Raw genomic sequence first — 23702 nt, 5'->3', positions numbered from 1 at the left:
GGTCTACTCGAACAATTTCTGATGTGGCGAGTAAAGAGGTACCTCGTGGCGAGAGGCTCAGTAAGGAATCACGGAGATGGTGCATTTTGAGATTGAGACAGCGCTGAGATTTGCGTTGGCCTGGTTTCAGTGGCAAATATGAAGATGTAAATGAGAAGCACCGATCTAGTGGCACTCCACAGGGTCTCAATTCATTGGACAGGGCAAATGGGACGAGAGAAGAAGACAATTTTCTCTCCCAGGGAAACTTCCAGGCAGCAGAATAGATATTGTTCTCTCTAGTCAAATCCTTGACCTGAGTCCTTGGCTAAGTTCTTGGCTTAAATCCTTTGGGTTTGGATGCGCTGTTCGAGTTCTTTTGCTTAGCCTGCTGTCGATCACCTGAGATTTAGCGCAAACCTACAAATGGATTTGCGCGGATCAAAAGATCCATCATTTCTGGCATCGATTTCGCAAGTTCTCATGTTCTCTTTATTGTCTTGAATGTCAATCAATCAATGAATATTTTATAAATATCTGTTTAGCACATTCCTTATGATCTTTAAACCGTCATGCAGACTTCTTAGACACCTTGGTGACTCGAATGATGAAAGAACTTCTTGGTTTTTCTCGTAAAGCAATCCTTGCCAAGTCTTCTAGCGACTGCCGAAGGGTTGAATGAACTTCTTGAATACTAGCTGGTAGTATATAGATATCCCTTGGGTAATAAGAATGTGCTTTTGATTTTAGTAGAAGGATTAAGAGAAGATCAAGGAACAATAGAATGGCCAAGGGGAGTGACCTTCTATATTACGAACGCTATATGGCGATAGCAATTTGTATGACATTCACTCGAAATAAATGATTACTAGCTAGATATACGTATATATTAGCCCCGTGAGAAGAGTAGGAAGGGTAGTGATGACATTATAATTGTGAAGATATATCCAGAAGTTAGTGGAGCTCTCAGTTGGCAGGTTGTGTCACAATAGTATCGCCCCGGCCATTCGAAGTTCATAGTGAAATGATTAAGCGTATTTTTTTTATCCATGTATATATTAATGAGATTGAAAAAAAAAATAAAAATAAAAAATAAAAACCCATCATTTCAGATGTTCTCACTTTCAGAAATACATTAAACCCCATTCTCACCCGCGCTGATTACTATGCTTCCGATACGCACGTAAAAATCTCTCAATAGCCACACGGCCATGAAGCATTGCCAGCCTGGCTGCTCGCCTTCTCCAGATATCAAATTCTTTTGTATCGGGATGATAATTGAGCAAAGCATGCAGAGCATCTATTCTTCCATTTTCAGCAGCTGCTTCGATAGCATTACGACCAGATTCAATGGCAGGTGCTCCATTGATATGAGCCCCGGCCTTGAGTAAAAGTATGACAATTGAGGGATCACCGTGAATGGAAGCAGCTTGCAAAGCCGTGACGCCAGCAAAGCGAGCAGCTGGAGCATTGATATCTGCACCACGAGCAATCAAATAACGAATGAGATCCAAGGAACCCTCGCTAACAGCTTGTTGAAGGGCAGTCCTGCCCCGCATTGGACTGGGTAAGGCATTAACATCGGCTCCATGCTCTATCAAGAGCTTCACCATAACGCGGTGTTTCCGCTTCACTGCAAATTGCAGTGCCGTCATGCCGCCTTTCTCATTCGCCGGCGCATTGACTTCGGCCCCGCTCTTAAGAAGCAACGCAACGTTGTCAATATGCCGTAAATCTGCGGCTGCTTGAAGAGCGGTGGTTGGTCCAGCATAATTGGGATGGCAACGATAATTAAGATCAGCACCAGCGGAAATCAGATACTGCACAAAACCAAAATTGCTCTTCATTGCAGCCGCTTGGAGAATCGACACCTCCGATGAGGCCGGTACTGTGTTGATTTCTGCGCCGTGTTTAATCAAAAGTTTCAGTAGATCTACCTCGCATCTCCATGTTGACAATGCTCTCCTGAGTATGTTTATTTTTGTAGTATGATCGGATGAGATAGCCTCGGGATCTTGATCTAGGAGCATCTGGATGAGCTCCAAATTACAATTTGCGGCGGCGGCTTGGATTGCGGAAATTCCCTTTTTTGCTGCAATTTTGGATCTTATGGAAGCGCCAAACTTCAAAAGAGTGTTTGATACAGACATATGATTACCCTCAACGGCTGCCTGGAGAGCTGTACGACCACCATCCGGATGAGGCGGGAAGTTGACTTTCGCTCCGTGAGATATCAAAAGTTGTACAATGTCCGAATCGCCCAGAGATGCCGCACGCTGGAGGGGTGTGAGTCTTGTAGTCGCACAGTAGCTCGGATTTGAGTTGACTCCTTTTTCCAAAAGCTCCCTTGTCACCCTTGAATTTCTTGATTGCACTGCTGCATGAAGAGGTGACCAAACAAGTTGATGATGAGGATAATCACCATCTTTGGGGGCTTTGGTATGCGCTCCAGCACGGAGGAGTAGATGAATGATTTCGCTCTTCACCACTTCGTCTCCTTTAATCAAAATCGCTTCCTGGAGTGCGGTTTTGCCATCAGTGCGATTCGGATCAGTATTGACAATTGCACCTGCTTCTAATAAAATCCTTACCCCCTCAATGTTTTCATTCGCTGCTGCGACTTGAAGGGCTGTTCTCCCACCTTTTTTGGAAGGTGCAGCGTTCACATCAGCCCCTTTCTCGAGCAAAAAGATCAATAAAGAAACATCTGCATGCATAGCTGCAGCCTGTAATGCGGTCCGCCCATGATAGACGCCTGCCGGAGCGTTAATATCAGCACCTTTTTGAAGCAAAATCTTGGCAAGTCGTAGATTCCCAGTGCTCGCACATATTTGAAGTGCTGTATGGCCTTCTGATCCATTCGGTCTCGCATCGATATGTGCTCCGAGTTGTAAAAGCTGGCGAGTCATTGTAATATTGCCGGCTCGGGCGGCTGCTTGGAGTGGCGTGAAGGCTGCAGGTCTAGATTCAATACTGCAGGATATTTCATTATGCAGGATCTCTGTTGGATATTTGCTCAAAGTGGCATTGATATTTGCTCCTTCTTCTAGCAGGAGTTGGACAGCCTCCCAATTCTCCCTTATCGCTGCTATCAAGACAGCTGGCTTGCAAGAATTAGGCATCCAAATGCAGTTGGAAAAATAATTGCTCGTTTCAATGTCAGAATTAGAATCGTCACTGTCGGAATCGAGAAAGTCGAATAGGCAACCTTCGGAAAACGTCGTCTTTATTTGAACACCTTGAGATCCCACTCGCATGTTGATGTCAGCACCGGCAGACACCAGTAGCTCAACAATGTCGGCGTTTGAAGAAGATTGGCAGGCTATTTGTAGAGCCGTTCCGAGTCTTGAAGTTGTGGGAAGATTCGGATCGGCTTTCCTCCTTAGCAGAAGCTCCGTCAAATCCGCTCTATCAGCATCCACGGCCATTTGCAAGGGTGTCAGCTTAGCACTATCCTGAGGTGGATTAACTGAGGCCTGAAAATGTAGAAGGAGTTCCACGGCCTCCAGTGGACAACCGCTCAAACAGGCGACATGTAATGGGGACCTGGCCCCAACTCTTAAGTTAGGGTTTGCACCCCCATCCAGGAGCATTCTTGCGCAATCGAGATGATTATGTTGCACTGCTTGCAAAAGAGGTGCTGTCAACATTCCCATTCCACTGCGAGCATCTAAATCTGCACCGTGTTGAATGAGGATACGACAAATCTGTGTTTCACCTAGACCCACCGCCGCTGATAGTAGATTGCTCATGAAGATTTCAATAGTGGTGCTTCGAGATTTCAAGACTGCTGTCAGGACTGAATAGGCGTTGCTTTTTGCGATGAGAAGTACAAGGTCTCGTGTTGAATGGTCAGAAAGCATATCGTTTGATGAAAGATAAATGAAATTTCGCAAACAACGTTTTAGGGTCGACATTGAAGGTTGTGCAGAGCTCCAATCGGTCTCTTTAGCCAAGAAAGCTTTAATATCTCTAAAAGAGCCAGGCTCCACGCCGCCTTCATCAGAGTTTTGCAAGGCATATGCCTGGACTTCATCAAGTTCACATTGTTCGGTCACTGTTGGAAGATCTTTGAACATGAAATCGCGATTGGCATCAAGAAAACCCCTTCCAACAGTGGATGGGGATGTCCAAGGTGTCGACATAGGCGGAAGATTGTCTTTCAAATTTTCTTCAGAGCCACAGGAGTCCAACAGAAACTCATGAGCCTGACTGAAATAATGGTTGAGTGATTCAAGTTCTGGCAGGTCAATCATTAGTGAAGGAGAAGCCATATCCCCAAGCAGGAACGGAACTGGGGTTATCTGGTTCCCAAGATCGCTACCCACGCCCAGAGAACGCGTCATCCCAAGACTATTTGCCGCACTGTTAGATACAGAACTTTCAACCTCAGGCTGGGGAGTGTCCACGGCTATTCCATTTGGAGTCGGAGGGCCTAGGAAGACTGAGTTATAATCATTGAATCCAGAGTAGAGGGAAAAAGTAAAGAGACTTACCTGGGTCATCAGTATTTAAGTATTGAGAGGATAGATTCACATATCTAGAGGTTTCCTTCCGAACCTTTTCATCTGGGATGGTTCTGTTATGTTTCTTGACTTGGCCGGGTGGTTTTCCTTCTCTTTTACGCTTCGCCTGGCGATGAGCAATAAATTCCCATTCGTCTTTTCTCAGATTCTTTTCAAACCCCCATTTATGGAATCGACGATTGTACTGCGACTGACTGATGAAATTAGTATCCCTCGAGCCGTTCAAAGCCATCAAGTGTTCAATCAAGAACTCACTCTTTGTGGAAATCATATTGCTGTGACATATACTCCTGGATCTGCATCGCATTCCAGCGCTTGTCTAACCATAAAGACTCCAATTCGTCTTTATAAATCTCCCATTGGGCGTCTGCCTCTTCAGACCGAGGCATGAGTATCGATTTCACTCGGTTTAATTTGAGTGGAAATATACGACTTCGTAGCGGGAGATTTCGTATTCAGTTTATATTACTCCAGATTTTCGTTGAGCTTGATAGCTTATGTGAAGTGAATTCATAGCTGGAACTTCATTGGTCTTCACCAGAATGCGTCGAAAAATTTCTTTTCCTTGGTCCTTGCACCGTTTTTTGGCCCCAATGAAGACAGAAAAAGAAAGTTAATTACCAGAAACCGAGTTGCTTGCCATCATTTTGGTCTCAACGAATAATAGTAGAGCACGTAGAGCCACACGACACCTCCTGCCAGCCAGGGCTGCCTGCCATTGGCCACGGCCGCTTTCTCACGCTCAGTGTTTTAACACGTAAAGCTGAAGAAGGTCCTGCCCCCTGGCACCTGCAGTTTCAGATTTTTGCTTTTTTCTCACTTCCTGCTAATACACCGTGCCCCTTTTCTTGGCCATCCAGTTCTCCGAAATTTGTAGAAAGGAAGGGGCCAGAATAAACCTGATTGACCACTATGGAGAAGGAGAATTTCAATGACACAAAACCACAGATGACTGGAACTTCCTTTGTTATTGTTATTGCAATTTAAATTGTTTGTTTAGATGGTAATACAACATTGGCAACTCCTAGTGCCATCTTTGGAAAGCTGCCTCTTTGCCCGTTTGTAATTCCGACTCTGCGCTGTGCTCCAAACACAATGGCAATGCATTCATGTGTTAGTTTTCACCATAAGATCACTCACTGTTCCCAAAACTGTGCAGAGTATATAAGACTAAATCTGAATAAGCTTTTGCTGCCTTACTGATCCAACTCGCCCGGCTGATCTCTTCAAGATCAGGTACGCACAGACTGATTATGTATGATTGTAAGGATAAGTGGAGCAATGATAAGAAGAAAAGAGGCAATCGAAAAGGGGTTTCCCGAGTAGCAGGATTCACGAAAGTAGATAAATTTCAGACCAAAACACACGAAAGATTTTTAATAATAGTGTACATGTCCCAAATGGGTGATCTGATACAATATGGATGGATATTATCTGGAAGTTTTGCAAAGCTTGATAAATAATCAAAAATTGCATTACCGCGGGCTTGATTTTCACCCGGGTGAAAGGTACTTTTGATGTCTTGGCGCTATTTATCCCCTTCGGGCTTTTGTTTCTTCTGCCAAGAATCCCAAGAGGGAAAGTTTCCATTCTCTGTTCCTACCTGGTACCATTCTCTTTGCGCAATAAGTGTGCGATGTTCTGGTGACTGATTTGACGATCCGTGACCTGACCTGTTTGCTCTGTCACTTGTGTACAAGCTCCCTGGTTCAATATCCTTATGGTATGAATCTGTCGACTTACGGAGCGTGCGGCTCTAAATTTCGGAAAGATTCTGCAGCGGGAAAACATATTTTGCCCTGCAAATGAAAAATAACACACCTCCCTTCTAGACTTTGCTTTTGAATCAACAATATTGATACACAAACAAACGGCATCGTTGAGGGTCCTACTTGAATATGGCATCATGGCATCACAATGAACTTAAATCAAGGGTTTTCTGTCGTCTAATCTATGATTACTATAAGCATAGTTGGAACCTGACTACTATAATGAGGACAACTGCAGAGGCACTGGCTTCAAGAGGTGGCCTACAAGCTCAAGACAGTTGAATACCATTGCCAATGATGAGCTTTTCAACGTAAATAGTATTGGAAAGTCAATATTATTTGATAATTAAAGAGATGAACGTGCTGTATCTCTCCAACGCATAGCTTGCTCAATTGCTTTGGCGACCGAGACGCATTTCTCTTCACCAAAGCGCCCTCCCACGACCTGAACGCCAACAGGCATACCGTCAACAAGATCAATATCGTCTATCATTGCATCAGAATCCTTCAATATTACTGTTAGACAGATTTGAAAAACTTACATTGTTGCTTGTTAAATTGATCGCCTGCGTTACGAGGCAGATGGCCTAACCATTCCGTGTCAAGAACGTCCTTATCCTTCGAGACACTCGTGACTGGCACAGCCAAGGCTGCATATCCCAGAAGATTCCAAATACTGGTGTATCCGACATATGCATTGGACTTCACCCAAGTCCAAGGCTTATATCCAACCCATGGGGTGTTCGGCATGATAAGGGCGTCGATCCCGGATGATGTCCAGCGCTCAAGATATTGTGTCTCGTAAGTATATTTATCAGCATTCAGCTAAAGACTTATCAGCGTCTCCACAGAGAAACAGTAGGGGATTATAAATTCATGAATACCTGATGTGTTTCTGATGTCGTCAAAAGATCTTTCTCGGTCCCAACCAGCATGCCCTCGATCAGAGGCTCGCCCGTCATTTCAGTCTTTTTGCGACAACCCTCGCCGCCATCCGATAGAATCGCCTTTTCCCAAAGGTGATAGGCATGACCATGGGATGATGCATCCCACTCAAAAACTAGATTGAATTGAAAGATCAAAACATCGTCCATAACTGAGATGATAATCACAACTTACCTTCATGGCCAGCAGCTTTCAGCGCAGCAACCACCTCTCGAACAGCTCGCACAATTGGTGGCTGGCACTTGACAACTCCATCATCGACCAAAAACCCGATCTTCAGTCGTTTGGCCCTCAGCGAGGCTAAACTTCGCCGCCACGGCACGGGTGCAGTATGTTGGTCTAACTCCCAGGGTGATGCACACTGAAGGACCTCCATATATCTCTCGATGCTGGCCAAGTTGCAGCTCATGGGGCCCGCGACCGAGCGAACAATGTCCTGACCCGGACTTCACTTATGGTTAGAAGTATATTCAACGACATCCGCTAAGGGATTAAAAAGAATGGTACTTACTTGCCTCTCTCATACGGATGTCGTCCAGGAGTTGGCGATAGTCCATACAACCCGCATAAACTGGCTGGGATTCGAATCGACCCGCCAAGGTCCGTTCCAATCCCCAAGGCGCTGCCTCGCGCAGCCACAAGTGAGGACTCGCCTCCAGAACTGCCACCGGAAATTAAGTTGCGGTTCAATGGATTGACACATTGGCCGAAGACATGGTTGTATGAGTCCGACATCATCATCGACTGTGGCAGATTGGTTTTCACGTAAAGCACTGCACCAAGTCGGCGCAGAGTTCTGGCGACGGATTTGTCGGCTGATGCTGGGCTGTTCGTCAAGCCAACCCACCCTAAGCCTCCATCAGTGTTTGCGATTCCACTCTCTTCAAGTTCATTAAACATACCGATGGACGTATCCACTCCTTTCACAGAGAATAAATCCTTCACGGAGACGGGAAGTCCGTGCAAAGGTCCGACGGTTTTTCCTGTCTTGGCCAGATACTCATCCATAGCTCTGGCCGTCTCGAAGGCTTCTTCGAAAAAGATCTCAGTGCAGCATGTTGTGAGTTGATGGGCTATAGCCGCCCGCTTGGAGAACGCTTTAGCCAATTCTAACGAGCCAAGTTCTCCAGAGGATAGCTTGCGGAGTAGAACGGTGATGTTGGTTTCCTCAGTCAGAGCTAGTTCCTTCGGAGAGAGTATTTGCCGGATATAAGCCAACGCATCTGGATGTGACTCTGGGGGTGGGATTTCGGTGAGTCGCCACTCTGGGGGAATGAGGGCTAATTGGGAAGCACGCTTCTGAGCGGCGCGATCTAGATATGAGGCAGCTTGTTCCATTCTTATCAAAAATCAAGAAAACTTCTCGTCTAAATACCGATAAACAAAACAGATTGAGTTCAAGTGGTATTTGCACCGGACGTCCGATCTTTATACGAGGTTATAGATAAGCCGAGCGGGGAGCGCATAGATTAGTTGCCGTTTCCGGCAAGCAATCAAACGGCCCCGCACGACTCGCCGAAGCAGACAGGCACTCATAAGCGGAGTAACTCAATAGCCCCCCCCCCCCCCCTAATTTCTATTTCTATATAATTCCTTCGCTCCTCCATTTCTGCTCGCATAGCTCTTGGCCATCCGGATAACGCGGAAAGTCGCACATTTGGCAATTCTGCCAATAGGCCCGCACCACCTCGCATTGCGGAGACCTGGTAGCGTACATTCCCGTCAGATAAGCGGGTGTGGCCAGATGCACGTAGAATCGCGACGATGTTGGGATACTTGCAATTGCGTCGCAAACTTTATCCACCATTAATGAAATTACATTGGCATATGTTGAGGGTGTTGGAGAAAGACTGTTTTCACCAACACGAGCAAACGCCTCGATCGCGGCCGAGCCTCTGAATACGATACAAGCAAGACCACGATCTGTAGAGTCATTCGTAGAAAGATGTAGGATCTGGGCCATTGCTCGGGAACTCAGGTCGATCGGTTCCAGATCGGTTCCTCCTTTGGCAAGGTGCACAAAGAGGTCGAATGAATCCGGTGGACAGCCTACTGAGTTGAAGAACTCAGGAGACAAGATCTCTCGATGCCAGTCATCAAATATCAACGCTTGGTCACCTCGATTCAATGTGCCTGTGACATCAAACCAGACTAGGTAGCCTAAGACGTCGGCGATTCCGGGTATCCGTTGCGTGAGACTGTCCAGCTCCGCTTTGGTCTGACAGTGAAGGTCAAGTAACGAGCGTGCACCATGCAAATGACGTTGCCATTTGCCAAATGGGCCGCAGCATACTTCGAAGATAGCAAAGGTCGCGATTCCAAATAATGCGACAGGGTGAGCCGAGCCAATAACTTTGCTCAGGTTTGTAAGTGCGACGACATGCGATTGGATAGAGTCGTCCTCGTTCGCTCCTTGGAGTCGCAAACGTGCGAATTGCAACGTGCGAGAAATCAATTCGATAGTTTCTTCCGGTAGCTCTTGCTTGCTGGATTGAATATCCTGGTAAAATCCGGATAGGAGATCAATGAATCCGTATAGATTGACGGTAGTTTTTGTGTGAGCTAGCAGCTCAGGTTCTGGCTGCCCCTGTACTCCAAGAGAACGCTTGGACAATGAGGTGTGAGCCTTCTCTGGTGATAAAGTCCTTGCTGGTGACTTTTTCTCTCTATCTCCCATCCAGACCACTCTCTGGGGATACTTGCATGAAGCTCTAGCTTGAAGACAAGGTTGGCACCTGGGGCGGTTTAAGTCGCATTTAATGCGTCTCTCTCGACAGCGTTCACAATGGCGATCATGCCGAATACCCCGAGGCTTTTTAGCACCTGCCATGACCCTGTTGGTTGCATAGTGAACACTGCAAAGGCGAGTCGGCAAGATTGCCGGAAGATAAGAAGAGTGCGGGGAAGCTACTCCATTTGCCCCTTTGATCTGAGTAAGGATGTGTGTATGACTACCCCAACTAGGTAGACAAGCACAACCAAAGGTCCACTCAATCTTGCTGCAGCAGAGAGAATCTGGAACTACTTCGTGATTTCATGGGGAAAAAATTTAATGTCAAAGGAGTGGATGTATTGCAAAAGCATTTCGGTGCAACCAGAAACCTCTAATCTAAGGACAAAGGAGTGACAACTTAGCTATGACTCAGCCAACACTGAAAACACCCGATCGCCCAAAAATATGTACAAAAGAAAAGTGAAAAGAGTGTATATGGACCAAAAACAAGCGGCGTGAGAAAAATCGTGCTGGCGACAAGCAAATAATGCAAAAACAGGAACATGCTGGCAGTAAGGACTGACTAACGAAAGAAACATACAAGTGACCAACGGATAGCAAGACCGTGAAATATGCAGGTAAAAGAAGGCCCAGCTCGAGAATCATGAACCAAAGGGTTAACAAAGACAGAAATCAAAACATCCTCAAGCTTAGCGATGAGGAGCATGGAAACGACCATTCTGCAGCATGTCATTGTGAATACACCGGATGGACGCATTCGAGCCCTTCTTGCCTCTTAATAACTTCTCACGACGATCCCGTCTTTTGGTGGCTGAATTAGGTTGTTCAGCAAGAGGTTCATTGTTTGCATTGCTTGTCTTCGATGCAGACTGAGGGGGTTTTTTCGCACGGCGGCGATGCCGAATACGAACATTTCGTCGTTGAGCAGATGTTCGCACCTTGTGAATCTTTGAAGAGCTTCGAGATTGAGGTACAACATTCACCGCATTCCTTTGAATTGAATGAGCAGTCGGGCCTCGAGCAAGCAGTTTCGTGCCGAGTCTCTCTTTCAGCCTTTCCACAGCTGCAGTCAGCGAAACAGTCGATGCAATGCTCTCATTCAGAAGAGACGCCGTTTCATGAAGGACTGTCGTGGAGCAAAGAGATGGTTCTTCCATTGTTGGATCAAAGCCAATTCTTGAGTTCGGACTGGATGGCGGCTTTGATCTGGGGTCCGGTGAGTCTAAGCGCCTTGCCTTACTTCGAACAGGTGTGCGGGAATGTGACTTGGCAGATCTTTCCGAGTCTGCATCTGAGCCCGAAGAGTGTGGATTTAGCGGATAGCAATTTTCTGGCATCATGTTGGAGCCCTTGGACAAAGCCGATCCCATTTGAGAACATGTACTCGCAATATCCAAAGCTTTTTCCAGCGCGGCGGGAGTTGGCATAACCGTTGGCATGATATTGGCTGTGGCACATGGCATTTGTAGCATGTACATGCCTAGGAAGGGGTTTTGGAGTGCTGATTGGAAAGGTGGGTGTCCTGGTAATGGAATAGCGGCTCCAAAAGGCATTCTAGACACCATAGGGGGCGCATCGCAATCGGGCAGAGCACCGAAGAACCCCCCAGGGCAGCTCTTTGACTGACTCGCGGCAGATTTGGGTGACGAGTGTGGAGACTGAGAATCGGTATTTCGTTCGGAAACACTTTGATGTAGGGAGTCCACACTGCTGGAACAATGATGGCAGATCACATCGTATTCGCCCTCACGGGGAATGAAGCTCGGAGATACTGGTTGCAGCCCCATATACATATCCGGACTCCAGTTGCAAATCTGCAGCCATGATGGAAGCTCATCGATCGGAATCAATGGTGCTAAGAGTCCACCAGGACGGAAAATACAGAACCGGGGGCGAGGTTGGGGCTGGGGATGAGAAAATGACATCTGGTAAAGTGGCTGATACTGCATAGTGATGATCGGGATACCGAGTGTATATTCAGAATCAGAAGAGATCGACTGGCCAAAAAGCGAAGTAAAGAGTGTACGGGAAGAGAATGTAAGCTTTCAGAAATGACAGACAATCAAAGATGAAGAGACGAAAGCAGGTTGGGGAAGAAGAGGAAGAGAAGAGAGAAATTGGTAGTGAATGTCGATATTTTGTTGTTTATTCTTTATCGCGCCTACCTAATTAACTCTATCTAAATCTGAACTCACAACATACAGAAAACAAGAAGGAAGGCATCAAAATTTTCAGCACTCCTCAGGTAGGAACGAAGGTGCCATTCCTGCAATTGAACCCCAGATGAGGATTGAGTTCCGCAGTGGCATTGATGCAAATCACTGTAGATGCTGCCATGCTCTGTGGGATGACCTCAATGTTGCTCAGTGCAAAATTCTTACAAGAAGAATTGGTGTTACATTCAATGATAGCCGCCTCAGTATGTTTGAGATTTGGCAACCCATTATTATACCAGCAGGGATCTGTCACACATGACCTATCGCCCGGATTCCATGTGTTCACGGTGCCAGTGAAGTCGGACCATGTGAAGTCCTCCATCATGACAGATGCATTGTTGACTCGACCGGTGGTAGCCCCATTTCCTAGCTGAGTCTGGGACGAGCCCTGATTGACATAGCTCTGGGTCACAAAAATGGGGAAAGTGACGTTGTAGACACGAATATTCTTCCAAGTGACATTCTTCACCATGCCCTGTCCACCCATCCACGATTTGAAACGTGCGGCGTAGACAGCATTGATGACTGTGACATCTTCGAATCGGATATTTGATACGTTGGCATAATCGGTCTGGTCCTCGCCAAGCGAGCCAATGCTCATCCCGTGGCTTTGATATCCGATTGTGTTCCGTTCGAAGACGACGTCGTGAGAGCCATCTTGCACGGCGATCGCGTCGTCACCGTTATAAATCACGCTATCTGTAATTCGGATGTTGGTCCCAGTGACATCAAACCCATCGGTATTGAACGGAAACGAGCCAGTGGACTCAGCATCAATGAAGGCATGGCTAACGGCAATGTTATCCCCCTTTCAATTGGACATTCCAGGCAATCGGCTTGCGTGATTTGAAATATTTCAGCGTTCCATTAGTGGTCTTGAAGCTCATCAGATGCGGACGAGAGTCAATCCCAGTCCCGTTCACGGGGTTGGCATCCCACCAGGCTTGACCGTATGAGTTAATCCAGCCGTTTTCGACATTGGAGGAGCCAATGTAGTCAATGTTGGGTCCCGAGAAAGTGAACCAATATTGGCCGTTCGAATACAGGACTCGGTTCGTCCCGTTCACAATGCGTTGAACTTCTGCTACACTTTGTGGTAGATGAAGATTTCCGTTCATCCGAATCTCAACATTACTGAGATTGGTGGCACTGATTGGGTTGAAGATATTATAGTCCACTCCTTCCTGGAAGACAATGACGGAATCCGTGGCACATTGGGCCAAAACTCGATTCACGGTCGCAGAATCATCAGCCGTGGCATTGGAAGCTGGGATGACACAACGATGAGGGCGGCTTGAAGCTCCCAATGCTACTGACTGTAGCAGAGCAAAGGTTGCTGCTTTAGGGATCAACATTGCGATTTGAACTATTGAATTGAAACAAGAGCACTGCAGACACAAACCTTGGTCGTCCTTTATATACACATTTTTTGGTCAAAATTTGCCAGTATGAAAGCAGCGCGATCGCCAGTACCCCAGATGAATCGAGTCAAAGGTCTCCCCACGATGCGGAGAAATACCTCTGTTGATAGCTTTGTATGGACGGATTTTTATTTCGGCGGCGGGGAGGTTTGCTTCATTGGTGGAAATAAGCAGAGATCGGCAAGCTTAGTACGGCAATGCGGTTCAGAAGCAACAGGACCAGGGTATACCCCGGGATTTTGCATTAATTCCGGGGAGGAATGAGGAAGGACATAAGCTATAGTCATGTGGTTTAATATCTGCTTTCTATACTGCATTTAAGACATGGACATTGTGAGTAGAATGGACGCAACGAATTGGAAACTCCCTCCGCCTCATTCTTGCGCATCCATCAACAACAGAGTCGGCTAGAGGATCTTTGCATATGGTTCAGGCTTTTTATCACTATAAATAATTCAAAATGTTCCTTCTAGTCAACAAGTTTCTGCCTCGTCTACTGTAGATGTCACTAAAAAGGCGACTAGATTTGGGAGCTATTAATTTGACAACATATCAACGCGACTATTGATTGCATATCCTGCAAGACTTCTGAACCCCATTTTTTCTTTCTGTTTCAATATCAAGGGAATACTGAGATCCCACATACGACTCATAGGTCTCGACGTCCATACCTCCAGCCCCAGCTTGAGGTCATGACATCTTCGCCGCCGCCGATAAGCCACAGCCACGATAAGGCTAGTAGCTCTATCGGCTCGGATACAAGCCGACTCCGAGCTTGTACGTAACCACCTTGCTATGCATGTAACTTGAAGTCGCCCCTCAAAAAAAGCAAACTAACCTTCCATAAAACCTACTTAAGCAAGCCTGTCTATTCCAATATCCATCCAGTACTGAAACCACCATGGCGACCATCACCGACCCCACAAACTCTACCCGCGCCACCCCTAACATCGCCGCTGCTGACGCCGTCTGCCACCTCGGGAGCTCCGCCTTCATCGCCGCTCCCTCGACGCAAGTCTGGGCCGCCCTCCTCGACACCTCAACCTGGCCGTCCTGGAACACCTTTGTCCCGCGCGTCACGATCCGCTCTCACCCCGACAGCACCGACGATGCGCCGCTATCCCCGGTCCTGCGGCGCGGCACCCGCATGATCTTCCATGTGCGCATGGATCCTACTTCGCCGAAGCCTCAGGCCGCGCGTGACGTCTTCCTCACTGTTACCGAGTTCACGGCGCCGAATCCCAGTACTCAAACGCCGGGGCGCATTGTATGGGTGATTGACGGGGATGTGGCGGGCGCGATGCCGCAGATGTTACTGAACGCGGAGCGGGAGCATGAGGTGGTCGATATGGAGCAGGACGGGCAGGCAGGCACAATGGTGCGCAATTGGGAGCTGCAGGTGGGGTGGATGGTATATATGATCAAGTGGACGATGGGTGCGAAGCTGCAGGCGAATTTCGAGCTGTGGGTTAGTGATTTGAAAAAGTACGTGGAAGGCAGCACGTCTAGCTAGATGCTTGAGAAAACGTGGGGTATGGAGAGTGGAGCCTATATACATGTCGCTTTTGAATTGCTGTTTTTCTTGCGAGTGTTTATCCTAGCGTGCCGGAGGTCTGAGATCCCGAACATCAGATCGCACGGGAAAACCCGAATACGAGATACGAGTCAACCGGGATCATGCGTTGAAGCTTCCCCGCCCCGGGAAGGTAAATTAAGCTTATGTGGGTATGCAAGGATGCAAGACCCTTTGTCAATCTGCGTTCACATGGTTGAATGTAGGGTTGAAAGCCTGGGCTATGGTATAAGATGTGGAAGTGATCAGAATATTGGACCAAAGTTTGTATCTAATTCCACGGATCTTCAATTCAAGGGGGGTTTGTGTTTCAAAAACTCCGTCTAGAATTTGGGTATCTCCTCTAAGCGAGCGTAAGGACAATAAAATAACAAAATAGTAACCGAATCCCCACAAATGCTCCCAATATGCGACGAAATATCCTATATAACAATGCAAAAAAGAGATAAATAACACAAGAACCACATGAAAAGAAAACTCGGGCTGATGTGATCAAAGACTGACGGTTTAACTGTCTTTGCTTGACCGTGTATGATATTCTTAAGTTGAAGCTAAGACAAGCCAGTCTTGGGTTGAAATCCGCCGCGTCGGATCCTTGGCCACGGCCGGAAGAATCAGCTTCTCCACGCCACCTTTGCGAGGCACTCGGCAGCCATTCAAGCCAGCCCGCGTGAATTCGAGGATTTGGTGGCCGTCGCGCGCCATAGCCAGGCGCTGCATGGAGCTGGATCCTGGGTACAACAGCAAGTCACCCGTAGCAGCCGCAGTTAAAGTTGCAGCAAGGGAGAATACATCCGAGGCCGAGGTGGGCGCTACATCGCCTGATTTCAAAGATGCCAGGGAGAGAAGTTCTGGGGCTGTGAACGGTGGTGTGAAGGCAGACATGGATGTGCGGCTAGGATCCGGCTTTGCCATCGAGTCCGAGGGGATATCAAAGGCAGAGGAAAAGTCCGCCAGGAGAGGCTCGTATGGGAAGGCACTGGCTTCCGTACTGGACTCCTCGGCCGGGATGCAACGAAGCAGAATATTGTGAGGCTTGATGTCTCCGTGAATGATTCCCGCTGTATTATGGAGCCATGCAAGACTGCTGATCAACTTGCGCGCCATGTCACGCCATGAGTCGACGCCCTGGACGGGGTCGAACATCGTTAATGTGGTTGACTGGCCCCTACGCATGAGATCGGCCTGATCTTCAATATAGGTCGATAGGGCTAGAGGAATTGGAGACATGACCAGGGCCTTCGAATCGGAATGCAGGCCATAAAATGGCACCACGTGGTTCTCAAAGCCAGGAGTCAAATTAAGACGGGTCAAGGTGAGAGCTTCTGCTTGGAGGATTTGATGTGCGTCCCGGCGCAACGGAGCCTTGACTGCAAACACTCGGCTGGGAATGATGGGTGAACTTGGAGGAGTGTAGATCGGGCCCGCCGGGGATGCCGCAGATTGTGCCTTGTATACTATACTCCAAGCGCCACGGCCAAACTCGACCGGGCGACCATCTTGACCATGACATATCTCTAGATCATCGGTGAAACGAAGTGGAGTATCAATTGCGCGATAATTCAAAAGGGAGGCGCTTGTCTCGCTGACGGTGTCTTCCAGTGGGCTTGGGATCGATCGTTCTGGGTCGTTGGCATCCTTTGCTATCGGCGTAACCGGGGGCGTCAGACTCGACATCGAGGTCGGGGTATGCGGCGCGAGGTCTTTCGCATCATGGCCCGTACTGAGCGACAAGCGCATGGTTGAAAATTGAGGAGTCATCGATGCGCAAATCGGTAGTGTCAGGGTCAGGATTATAAAACTGGCCAAGCAACCGCTTATACAACTGCTGGGACGAACTGTCCACTTAAATCGATGCGATAGAAGAAAAAGCAAAGATCAGACGGCACAGGTGACGATCATGTAAGTGACAAAAAAAGCCAGCTGAGGCCCCCAAAGATCCAAGAAAGGTCAATCAGTAACGCCACTGGCGAGACGTATACACGTAGTTCCGAATACCAGTACTCGGCATAATCCACGGTCTAGGGCTCGGGTATGACGTGGTGGAGGCAAAAAGGCGAAGTGCCCGTTGTGCTAGAGGAACTTGAAATCCAAAGGTCGATCAGTCGAGTATCGCTGCGGTATAGTAGTGATTGTTGCTATTGACTCATCGTGAAAATCAAGACAGGTAGGCTTGATAGGAACGAGTTTCAAGGTCAAAAAGGTCACAGCAGCGCGCCCCAGTGCGACCGCGCTGGGACCACTCTAATAAAACGAACGCCGGAGCACTCTCGGGGCAAAAAGCAAGAAAAAAAACACTAGTTACCCACCGAGGGCGATTGGCTGGTCTCGACCAGGCGGGAATTGAGAGCGTGACAGGGTCCCAGGGCGATCGACCTCCAGAGCGTGGGATACTGACGATACGACGGTAGTAACCGTGGAATGGCAGGCTAGCACTGCCAGTGACTAACCATTGACACCTACCACGCAAGATGCTATGGGTACTATGGATACTATGGAAACATACTACGGATACCTAGAATACAGTAGAGAAGAGAGGTATTTTCTACTTCGAAAATGATGGATGCGAAGGGTTCGTGCGAAGAGAAAAAAAAGACATCACGAGAACGGTCGGAAAAGCGCAGTGGGAAATTAAACCATCAACATAGTCTAGCTCCCGGATATGAAGACGCTCGTTTGCGCTGATCGACTGGTTTGCGACAGGAAGGGATCCACCTGTTCATTTTATTTCTCGTTTTTCCACTTTCTTTACTACACGAACAAATATCGGGTAAATGATGAGCAGTGGGTTACCAGCTTTTTTTCCGCCAACCTTGGCTCCGGATTTTTATTCTCGATTTCTGACCCCTTCAAGGGTTTTTACTTCACATGAGTTATCTTTATTTTCCTTTGTCATATCACCTTGATAACATCATTGTACATCCCCATGTGGCGAGGAAACGAAAGCGTCGCCGAGGCGCCGCGCGGCTCCACCGCAAGCGTTTTCTAACGGCTGTCATACTTCTCGAGCACACACGACACAATTGATTATTGACGGCTGCTAGAGCTCTGCAGACTTGCAAGGGCCACTAATTTGGAAGTGCGTAATCAATATGACGCAAGAGGAGAGATGGTTATTGGGGGCTTCGTTTGCCCCGATCAACTAATGCGTGTCGAGCATGCCCCCGATTGAGAACCTCCTGGTTGGGATCCCAACCAGCCCCCCCAGCCGGGCCCGGGCGATAACCGCTAGCGGCCAATCCCTCGGGCCCGTGGGCGTCGACAGCCCGCCCGCCCGCAAACCCTGGTCCCCGCCAAGCATATTTATCGGACCAATGCAGCAAAACTATACTTCATAGGGAATCGGAGTCATCTCGGAGGCTTACTGTGACCAAAACGAGTCATGATAAGGCGAATGATACAATTGCCGACCGAGTAACATGGAGACCTATCAAGCAGAAATCGGGTCGAAAATCAATTAAGCACTTATCATACAGGCCAGTGGCGCAAGTAGTATACAATTGAAGAGGGTATAAGGCGGACTGAGGTATACCTCAGGGAATACACGTGGGCTGAAGGAAAAGGGAAGGGGCACCCCCTCGAATCCACTCCACTATCTTTCAAATCCGGGGTTCTAGCGTAATCGTTTCGAATTATCGCTGGCCACCGAATATCCGGCTCGGAAGGAGGTCAATGTCCCTCCCAACTGGCGGGTAAATTGGACGATCGAGAAGTCTGTCGCAGTCTTCTCGTACTCGAGCAGAATGTCCCAGATGACCGGGGTGGGGATACTCCGGATCCGAGTCTCACTCAGGTCGTAATCGATGTTATCTTGAAAGCACAGGGGTGGATCTGACGACGTATCCGCCAGCGCAATAGGGCCTGAGCCGGGCTTAAGCCGTTTTCGAGCTATCCCAGCCAACCCCGGGATGGCTTTGACGAGATCGTTGGTGCTGCGGGTAGGAAACATCTGCTGGAAAAGCTCATCCAGAGTGAGGCGATTGCGGTTTCCAAATACCAGTGTCAGGGCTTCAGAGAACTCCTGCAGTTTGCTTACCCTTTCGGGAGACAAATTTTGCAGTCGCTGGAGAGCCGGAGCATTGGAATCCGGTTCGAAATATATCACGGATCGAGGGTCGCGGGGGTATATCTCTTCTATATACACCCTCAGAGGCTCAAAGGGCCGTTGATCATATAACAGAGTGGATTTGTCATACTTCTTCAAATGGTTCAGCATGCGGTAATCATCGACAATGCGATCCCATGATTTGTATAAACGGTAGTGAGTCTGAGAGAACAATTCTTGCCATGCAGCCTCCTGCTGTGCAATGTTCTGATCAAGCTCCTCGAGCTCCTTGGCGCTCTTAGTCACATCCGCAGCTGCGTAGCATAGGTCGCCCATTGTCTCCTCAATATCGATCTTCTTACGAGCGATATCGTCCCGGACATGTGCAATTTGGTTCTCTTTATGAAGATACTTGGTGGCGTCCTGAAGGGCTTTGCTGGCGCGCTGCTTGCCAACCCTCGAGGCCTCCTCTTCCTTAATGATGCTGCTCACTTCCTGATGCCGGTTCGTGCGAAGTCGCGGGCTGTGCGGAATACTTCGTTTCCCCGTATACGTGCACTCGGGAGCATATTCCAGTGGGGGCCGTTCGCGATAGGGAGGGATGGCGATACTCTGCTCCGCGACTTTTTCAGCAACGCGTTCCATACCGAACTTCGTATAGTCTAATGGTTTTATAGTCACCCATGACGGCTCTTCTTGATAAAGGCTGGCAACCTCCATCGCGTGCAAGGCTACGTTCTCAGTCAAAACAGCCGCACGTCGACGCTCGCCTATGCTCCGGGGGAGAATGGCTTCCACCTCATCGGGGGGCAGGGTGACTATCATCCGCACGCTACCATATTGATGAATATTTTTCTGTTTCATACAATCCTCCATCATGGCACACCACCATCGTTGCGGCGTGAAGTGATCCGACTTGAGACTTTGGCAGGGTGGACTGGCCAATACCAGTAACGAATCATTTTTCGGTAAGACCGCGGCCTCCTGTGTCCTGGGTATTGTCTGCTCGGGCAGGTGTTTCTTGAATATTTGATCCCAATCCTTCATAGTGTATATGTCCGTGGACAGAAGCTCGTAACATGGCTTGCTCTTCGCAAGCGGCTCAAGACACGGTTTGTATAGATCGAGAAAGGGTTCAATGAGAACATGACGTCGCGGTCGGAGGAAATTGTTCACTTTGGATGAAAAAACGCCAGCATTGGGCCATAAATCCAGTACGTCGACTGGAGCATTTCTAGAAAGGTACGGCGACAGTAGATCGAGGATATTAGCTGCACAAAGGTGCTGTCAGAGGCTCGTCCGCACAAAGATAAACCAAACTGTGAGGATCCTCCGTACTTACAACAAAGTTGTTCATCAACTATGTTTGATTGCGTCGCATTGCGTCGCGGCAGCTTCCCTTGTAGGGATTTGTGGAGAATTTTGGTCACCGGATACTTGGATAACGGCGCCCATCTGGTGCTGAGGACGTAGCTTGTCATTGTCGCGGCGGGTGGGTCTTGATGTCAAGATCAAACCAAAGGCCCATATGCGAAAAGTGAGGCCATGGTGGGCAGTTGTGGAAAATGAATTGATCAGGATCGCTAGCCAAGGAGGGTTTTTTTGCCTGCGCTGAGGAAGCGGAGAGACCTTGCGGACGCCGCACATGCCACCAGGCACCGCGTTCCTCCCGCCATCGAACCCTGGACGCTTCGCCCTTTTCACCATTTTCCTGTCTGCCTACACCCTCCGAACTCACTGCTTAAATGCAGTTCCTACCACGTCGGTAGTCACTGGTCCTTGTGCCTACCGTCGGAGATTGCCCCGCTTAATCCGCGTCAACCATGCCCCTTCTGACTCGGCGTGAAGAGGGGCTTTGACCTGGAACACTCGACTTGCTTCACCACTCGCGATCGACCTCGCCATCGTCGCCATGGCTTCCTCGATCTCAATTTCCAACACCGGCGGTAGCCCTCCACAGAGTGTGGAGAAGATCACTCGAATTGCCCAAGATTACGATTACAACGCGGGCGTCCCGCTGCGGTACTGGCTACGGACCGCTGCCACGCTAATCCGAGAGGTCAGTGGCTTTTTTTTCTTTTGAATCGCTCTCTTCGCTTTCGTGGCTATCTGAATCTAAATTATAAGCCAACACACAGGCTCAAATCTATGAAAATGAAGGGCATGATGAGCAAGCCTACCTGCTCCTCTTCCGCCATGCCCAGCTGGTGCTGGTGCACTTGTCGACACACCCAGACGCGAAAAAGGACGAGAAGGACCGCAAGGCACTAGTCAGCGCTGAGAAGGAAGTGGAGAAGAATCTTGCCAAGCTGGAAGTGCTCAAGCCGCGAATAAACAAACGATATGAACGATATACCCAGCTCATGCGCGAGCGACAATCACGGAAGCTGTCCTCTGAAACCAATCTCTATCCCGAGTCACGACCACGTGTCATCGATCCCGCACTGGCCGGTGTTGCAGAGCCCTTAGAAGCGGGGGAAAATCGAGACCTAGCCGTCCGACTAGCACAATCAGAGCTCAGTCGCCGTGCTACCGTTCGCAGATCCAAGGGCCAAGATGGCGACGGTCGCCGTGCTGGCGGTGTCTGGGGGGATTGGGAAACGGCGTACAATACGGACCACCAGCCGGCCGAGCAAGATTTGAGCCAGAGAATGCGGAATATTAGGGCTAACATCGATCACACTCAATCTGATACCCCGGTCCGACGTTTCCAAGATCCTCGACAGGGTACACAGTCAACGACAACTTCTGCATACAAGTATCCAAGTGTACCACGCCAGAAACCTTTGGAATCCGTGATCGCACCTTCCCAGATCATCGTTCGTGACAGTCGGACCGAAAAGCATCAGCCTCCCGTTTTGCCCCCGAAAGAGCGCGTCGGACCGGGTGGGGCACCGTTTGTTGATGGGGCTGTCACACTAGAGCCGCCTCCCCGTCCTTCAAAAGTGTCGCCTGTTCCTCAAATTCCAGAGAAAGTTCGGCCTGAGGAATCAGTCTCTGCGCAATCAGATCTGGATCCATCTAGTTACACCTTCAAACCTTCTGCATACCTTGAGAATGGAACCCCTCTGCGCTCTGTCTTTCTTCCTGCCAGCTTGCGATCTCGTTTTCTAGCGTTGGCTGCTTCCAACACTACAAGGAATTTGGAAACTTGTGGCATTCTCTGCGGCACACTTGTCTCAAATGCCCTTTTCATCTCTAGACTGATCATTCCCGAACAAGTCTCCACGTCCGATACATGTGAAACGACTAATGAATCCGCCATCTTCGAATACTGCGACTCTGAGGACCTGATTATGCTTGGCTGGATCCATACCCACCCGTCTCAGACGTGTTTTATGAGCTCTCGTGACCTGCATACCCACTCTGGCTACCAAGTGATGCTCCCAGAAAGTATCGCCATAGTTTGCGCTCCGAGCAAAAACCCTGACTGGGGGGTCTTTCGCCTTACCGATCCACCAGGGTTGAAAACGGTACTTAATTGTACCCAAACAGGCCTGTTCCATCCCCATGCAGAGGAGAATATATACACCGGTGCACTGAGGCCAGGCCATGTGTTCGAAGTCAACGGGTTGGAGTACGAGACTGTAGACTTGCGTCCGAAGGGATCGTAGATTTCAACTGTTGTGTGGTCGGAGTATTTATTTTATTCGATTGAATATGATACCCATTTCATTAATTTCACTTCTTTCTTGCGCAGCTATTTTAATGTGGCCATAGAATAGGCCCCCTATGCGTTTTACATCCTAATAACCATCCAATGATGGGCCTTACTACTCTGCCGGGTGGTGTGGATGTCCAGTCTTTGGCTTGGATGGATTCCGTCTCTTCGACGCCGACCCCGAGCTAGCACAGGCTTTGTTTGACATCGTTGGAGAGCGACGCCCCTCTGATTTCCGGTGGCTCCTGTGTGTACTCTAGTCACCTGTTAGTCACTCTGAAAGTATTCGTCTGTGCGTTGGCCGGAGTTCCGGGAAGTGGTGGTGCCCAATGAAACGTGGCCACTGGATTATCGAGTGACAGGATCAAGATATATCTACATGCGTAAATATATTGTACATACCATAGATTTCATGGGATCATAATCGGCGCCGTCATATTTGTGGCCGTGGGAGCGTCCTTTGAGCCCGACTTGGGTGATTTCTTCCACCGTGAATTCGGAAGCCATGGTAATCCTTTAGGTCAAAGTTGTCCTATTTCGAAATAGAAAAAAAGCCTCAAAAACTTATGTGTTGAAACGAATCTGGGTGAAGATAGCACAGGAACTGTGTAATCTTAGGAAACCAAAATGCTACATCTGTAGATGCTGCTCCACACTTTCCAATATTTATATAGTATCGAATCCGCCACAACTTCGTCATTCAATCCTTGGAGGCGAACGAGCCTGGTGGAGGCAATTGTCTTTCCAGGGTTCAGAAATCTGGTGTATCCAGAGACTCAAGACCAAATATTTATAGATTTGTAGGCCACAAACGATAGCTATCATTGCTGTAC

The 23702-nt window shown here is 48.5% G+C and overlaps 9 protein-coding genes across 9 annotated transcripts; 2 read left to right on the top strand and 7 right to left on the bottom strand.

Annotated features, from left to right (window-relative positions):
• Positions 1-1127: 1127 nt before the first annotated feature.
• N7462_001949 (ankyrin repeat-containing domain protein) lies at positions 1128-4894 on the bottom strand (the record flags this gene model as incomplete). The annotated part of the gene is made up of 3 exons (XM_057073675.1): positions 1128-4414; positions 4476-4699; positions 4761-4894. The coding sequence occupies 3 exons, from the start codon at positions 4892-4894 to the stop codon at positions 1128-1130; spliced, it is 3645 nt and encodes a 1214-aa protein (XP_056937316.1).
• Positions 4895-6620: 1726 nt separating this feature from the next.
• N7462_001948 (uncharacterized protein) lies at positions 6621-8557 on the bottom strand (the record flags this gene model as incomplete). Its single annotated transcript, XM_057073674.1, has 5 exons — positions 6621-6760; positions 6817-7099; positions 7159-7334; positions 7394-7665; positions 7731-8557. The coding sequence occupies 5 exons, from the start codon at positions 8555-8557 to the stop codon at positions 6621-6623; spliced, it is 1698 nt and encodes a 565-aa protein (XP_056937315.1).
• Positions 8558-8801: 244 nt separating this feature from the next.
• Positions 8802-9896, bottom strand: N7462_001947 (uncharacterized protein; the record flags this gene model as incomplete). The annotated part of the gene is made up of 1 exon (XM_057073673.1): positions 8802-9896. The coding sequence occupies one exon, from the start codon at positions 9894-9896 to the stop codon at positions 8802-8804; it is 1095 nt and encodes a 364-aa protein (XP_056937314.1).
• Positions 9897-10642: 746 nt separating this feature from the next.
• Positions 10643-11902, bottom strand: N7462_001946 (uncharacterized protein; the record flags this gene model as incomplete). Its single annotated transcript, XM_057073672.1, has 1 exon — positions 10643-11902. The coding sequence occupies one exon, from the start codon at positions 11900-11902 to the stop codon at positions 10643-10645; it is 1260 nt and encodes a 419-aa protein (XP_056937313.1).
• A 292-nt stretch (positions 11903-12194) lies between these two features.
• Positions 12195-13524, bottom strand: pgxC (putative extracellular exo-polygalacturonase; the record flags this gene model as incomplete). The annotated part of the gene is given in 2 exon segments (XM_057073671.1): positions 12195-12977; positions 12991-13524. 2 exon segments carry the CDS (start codon positions 13522-13524, stop codon positions 12195-12197), a joined length of 1317 nt encoding a protein of 438 aa, XP_056937312.1.
• Positions 13525-14491: 967 nt separating this feature from the next.
• Positions 14492-15103, top strand: N7462_001944 (SRPBCC domain-containing protein; the record flags this gene model as incomplete). The annotated part of the gene is made up of 1 exon (XM_057073670.1): positions 14492-15103. One exon carries the CDS (start codon positions 14492-14494, stop codon positions 15101-15103), a length of 612 nt encoding a protein of 203 aa, XP_056937311.1.
• Positions 15104-15703: 600 nt separating this feature from the next.
• On the bottom strand, positions 15704-16903 carry N7462_001943 (protein kinase domain-containing protein; the record flags this gene model as incomplete). Its single annotated transcript, XM_057073669.1, has 1 exon — positions 15704-16903. One exon carries the CDS (start codon positions 16901-16903, stop codon positions 15704-15706), a length of 1200 nt encoding a protein of 399 aa, XP_056937310.1.
• Positions 16904-18776: 1873 nt separating this feature from the next.
• On the bottom strand, positions 18777-20689 carry N7462_001942 (uncharacterized protein; the record flags this gene model as incomplete). The annotated part of the gene is made up of 2 exons (XM_057073668.1): positions 18777-20479; positions 20551-20689. 2 exons carry the CDS (start codon positions 20687-20689, stop codon positions 18777-18779), a joined length of 1842 nt encoding a protein of 613 aa, XP_056937309.1.
• Positions 20690-21120: 431 nt separating this feature from the next.
• Positions 21121-22822, top strand: N7462_001941 (putative endosome-associated ubiquitin isopeptidase (AmsH); the record flags this gene model as incomplete). The annotated part of the gene is made up of 2 exons (XM_057073667.1): positions 21121-21267; positions 21347-22822. 2 exons carry the CDS (start codon positions 21121-21123, stop codon positions 22820-22822), a joined length of 1623 nt encoding a protein of 540 aa, XP_056937308.1.
• Between the last annotated feature and the right edge of the window lie 880 nt (positions 22823-23702).

The sequence above is a fragment of the Penicillium macrosclerotiorum genome, assembly GCF_028827735.1.
Source record: "Penicillium macrosclerotiorum strain IBT 26536 chromosome Unknown utg000002l_segment0_segment0, whole genome shotgun sequence".
Taxonomy (NCBI): Eukaryota; Fungi; Ascomycota; class Eurotiomycetes; order Eurotiales; family Aspergillaceae; genus Penicillium; species Penicillium macrosclerotiorum.
The sequence above is the reverse complement of the archived record's forward strand: the minus strand, read 5'-3'. Positions and strand labels throughout refer to the sequence as shown.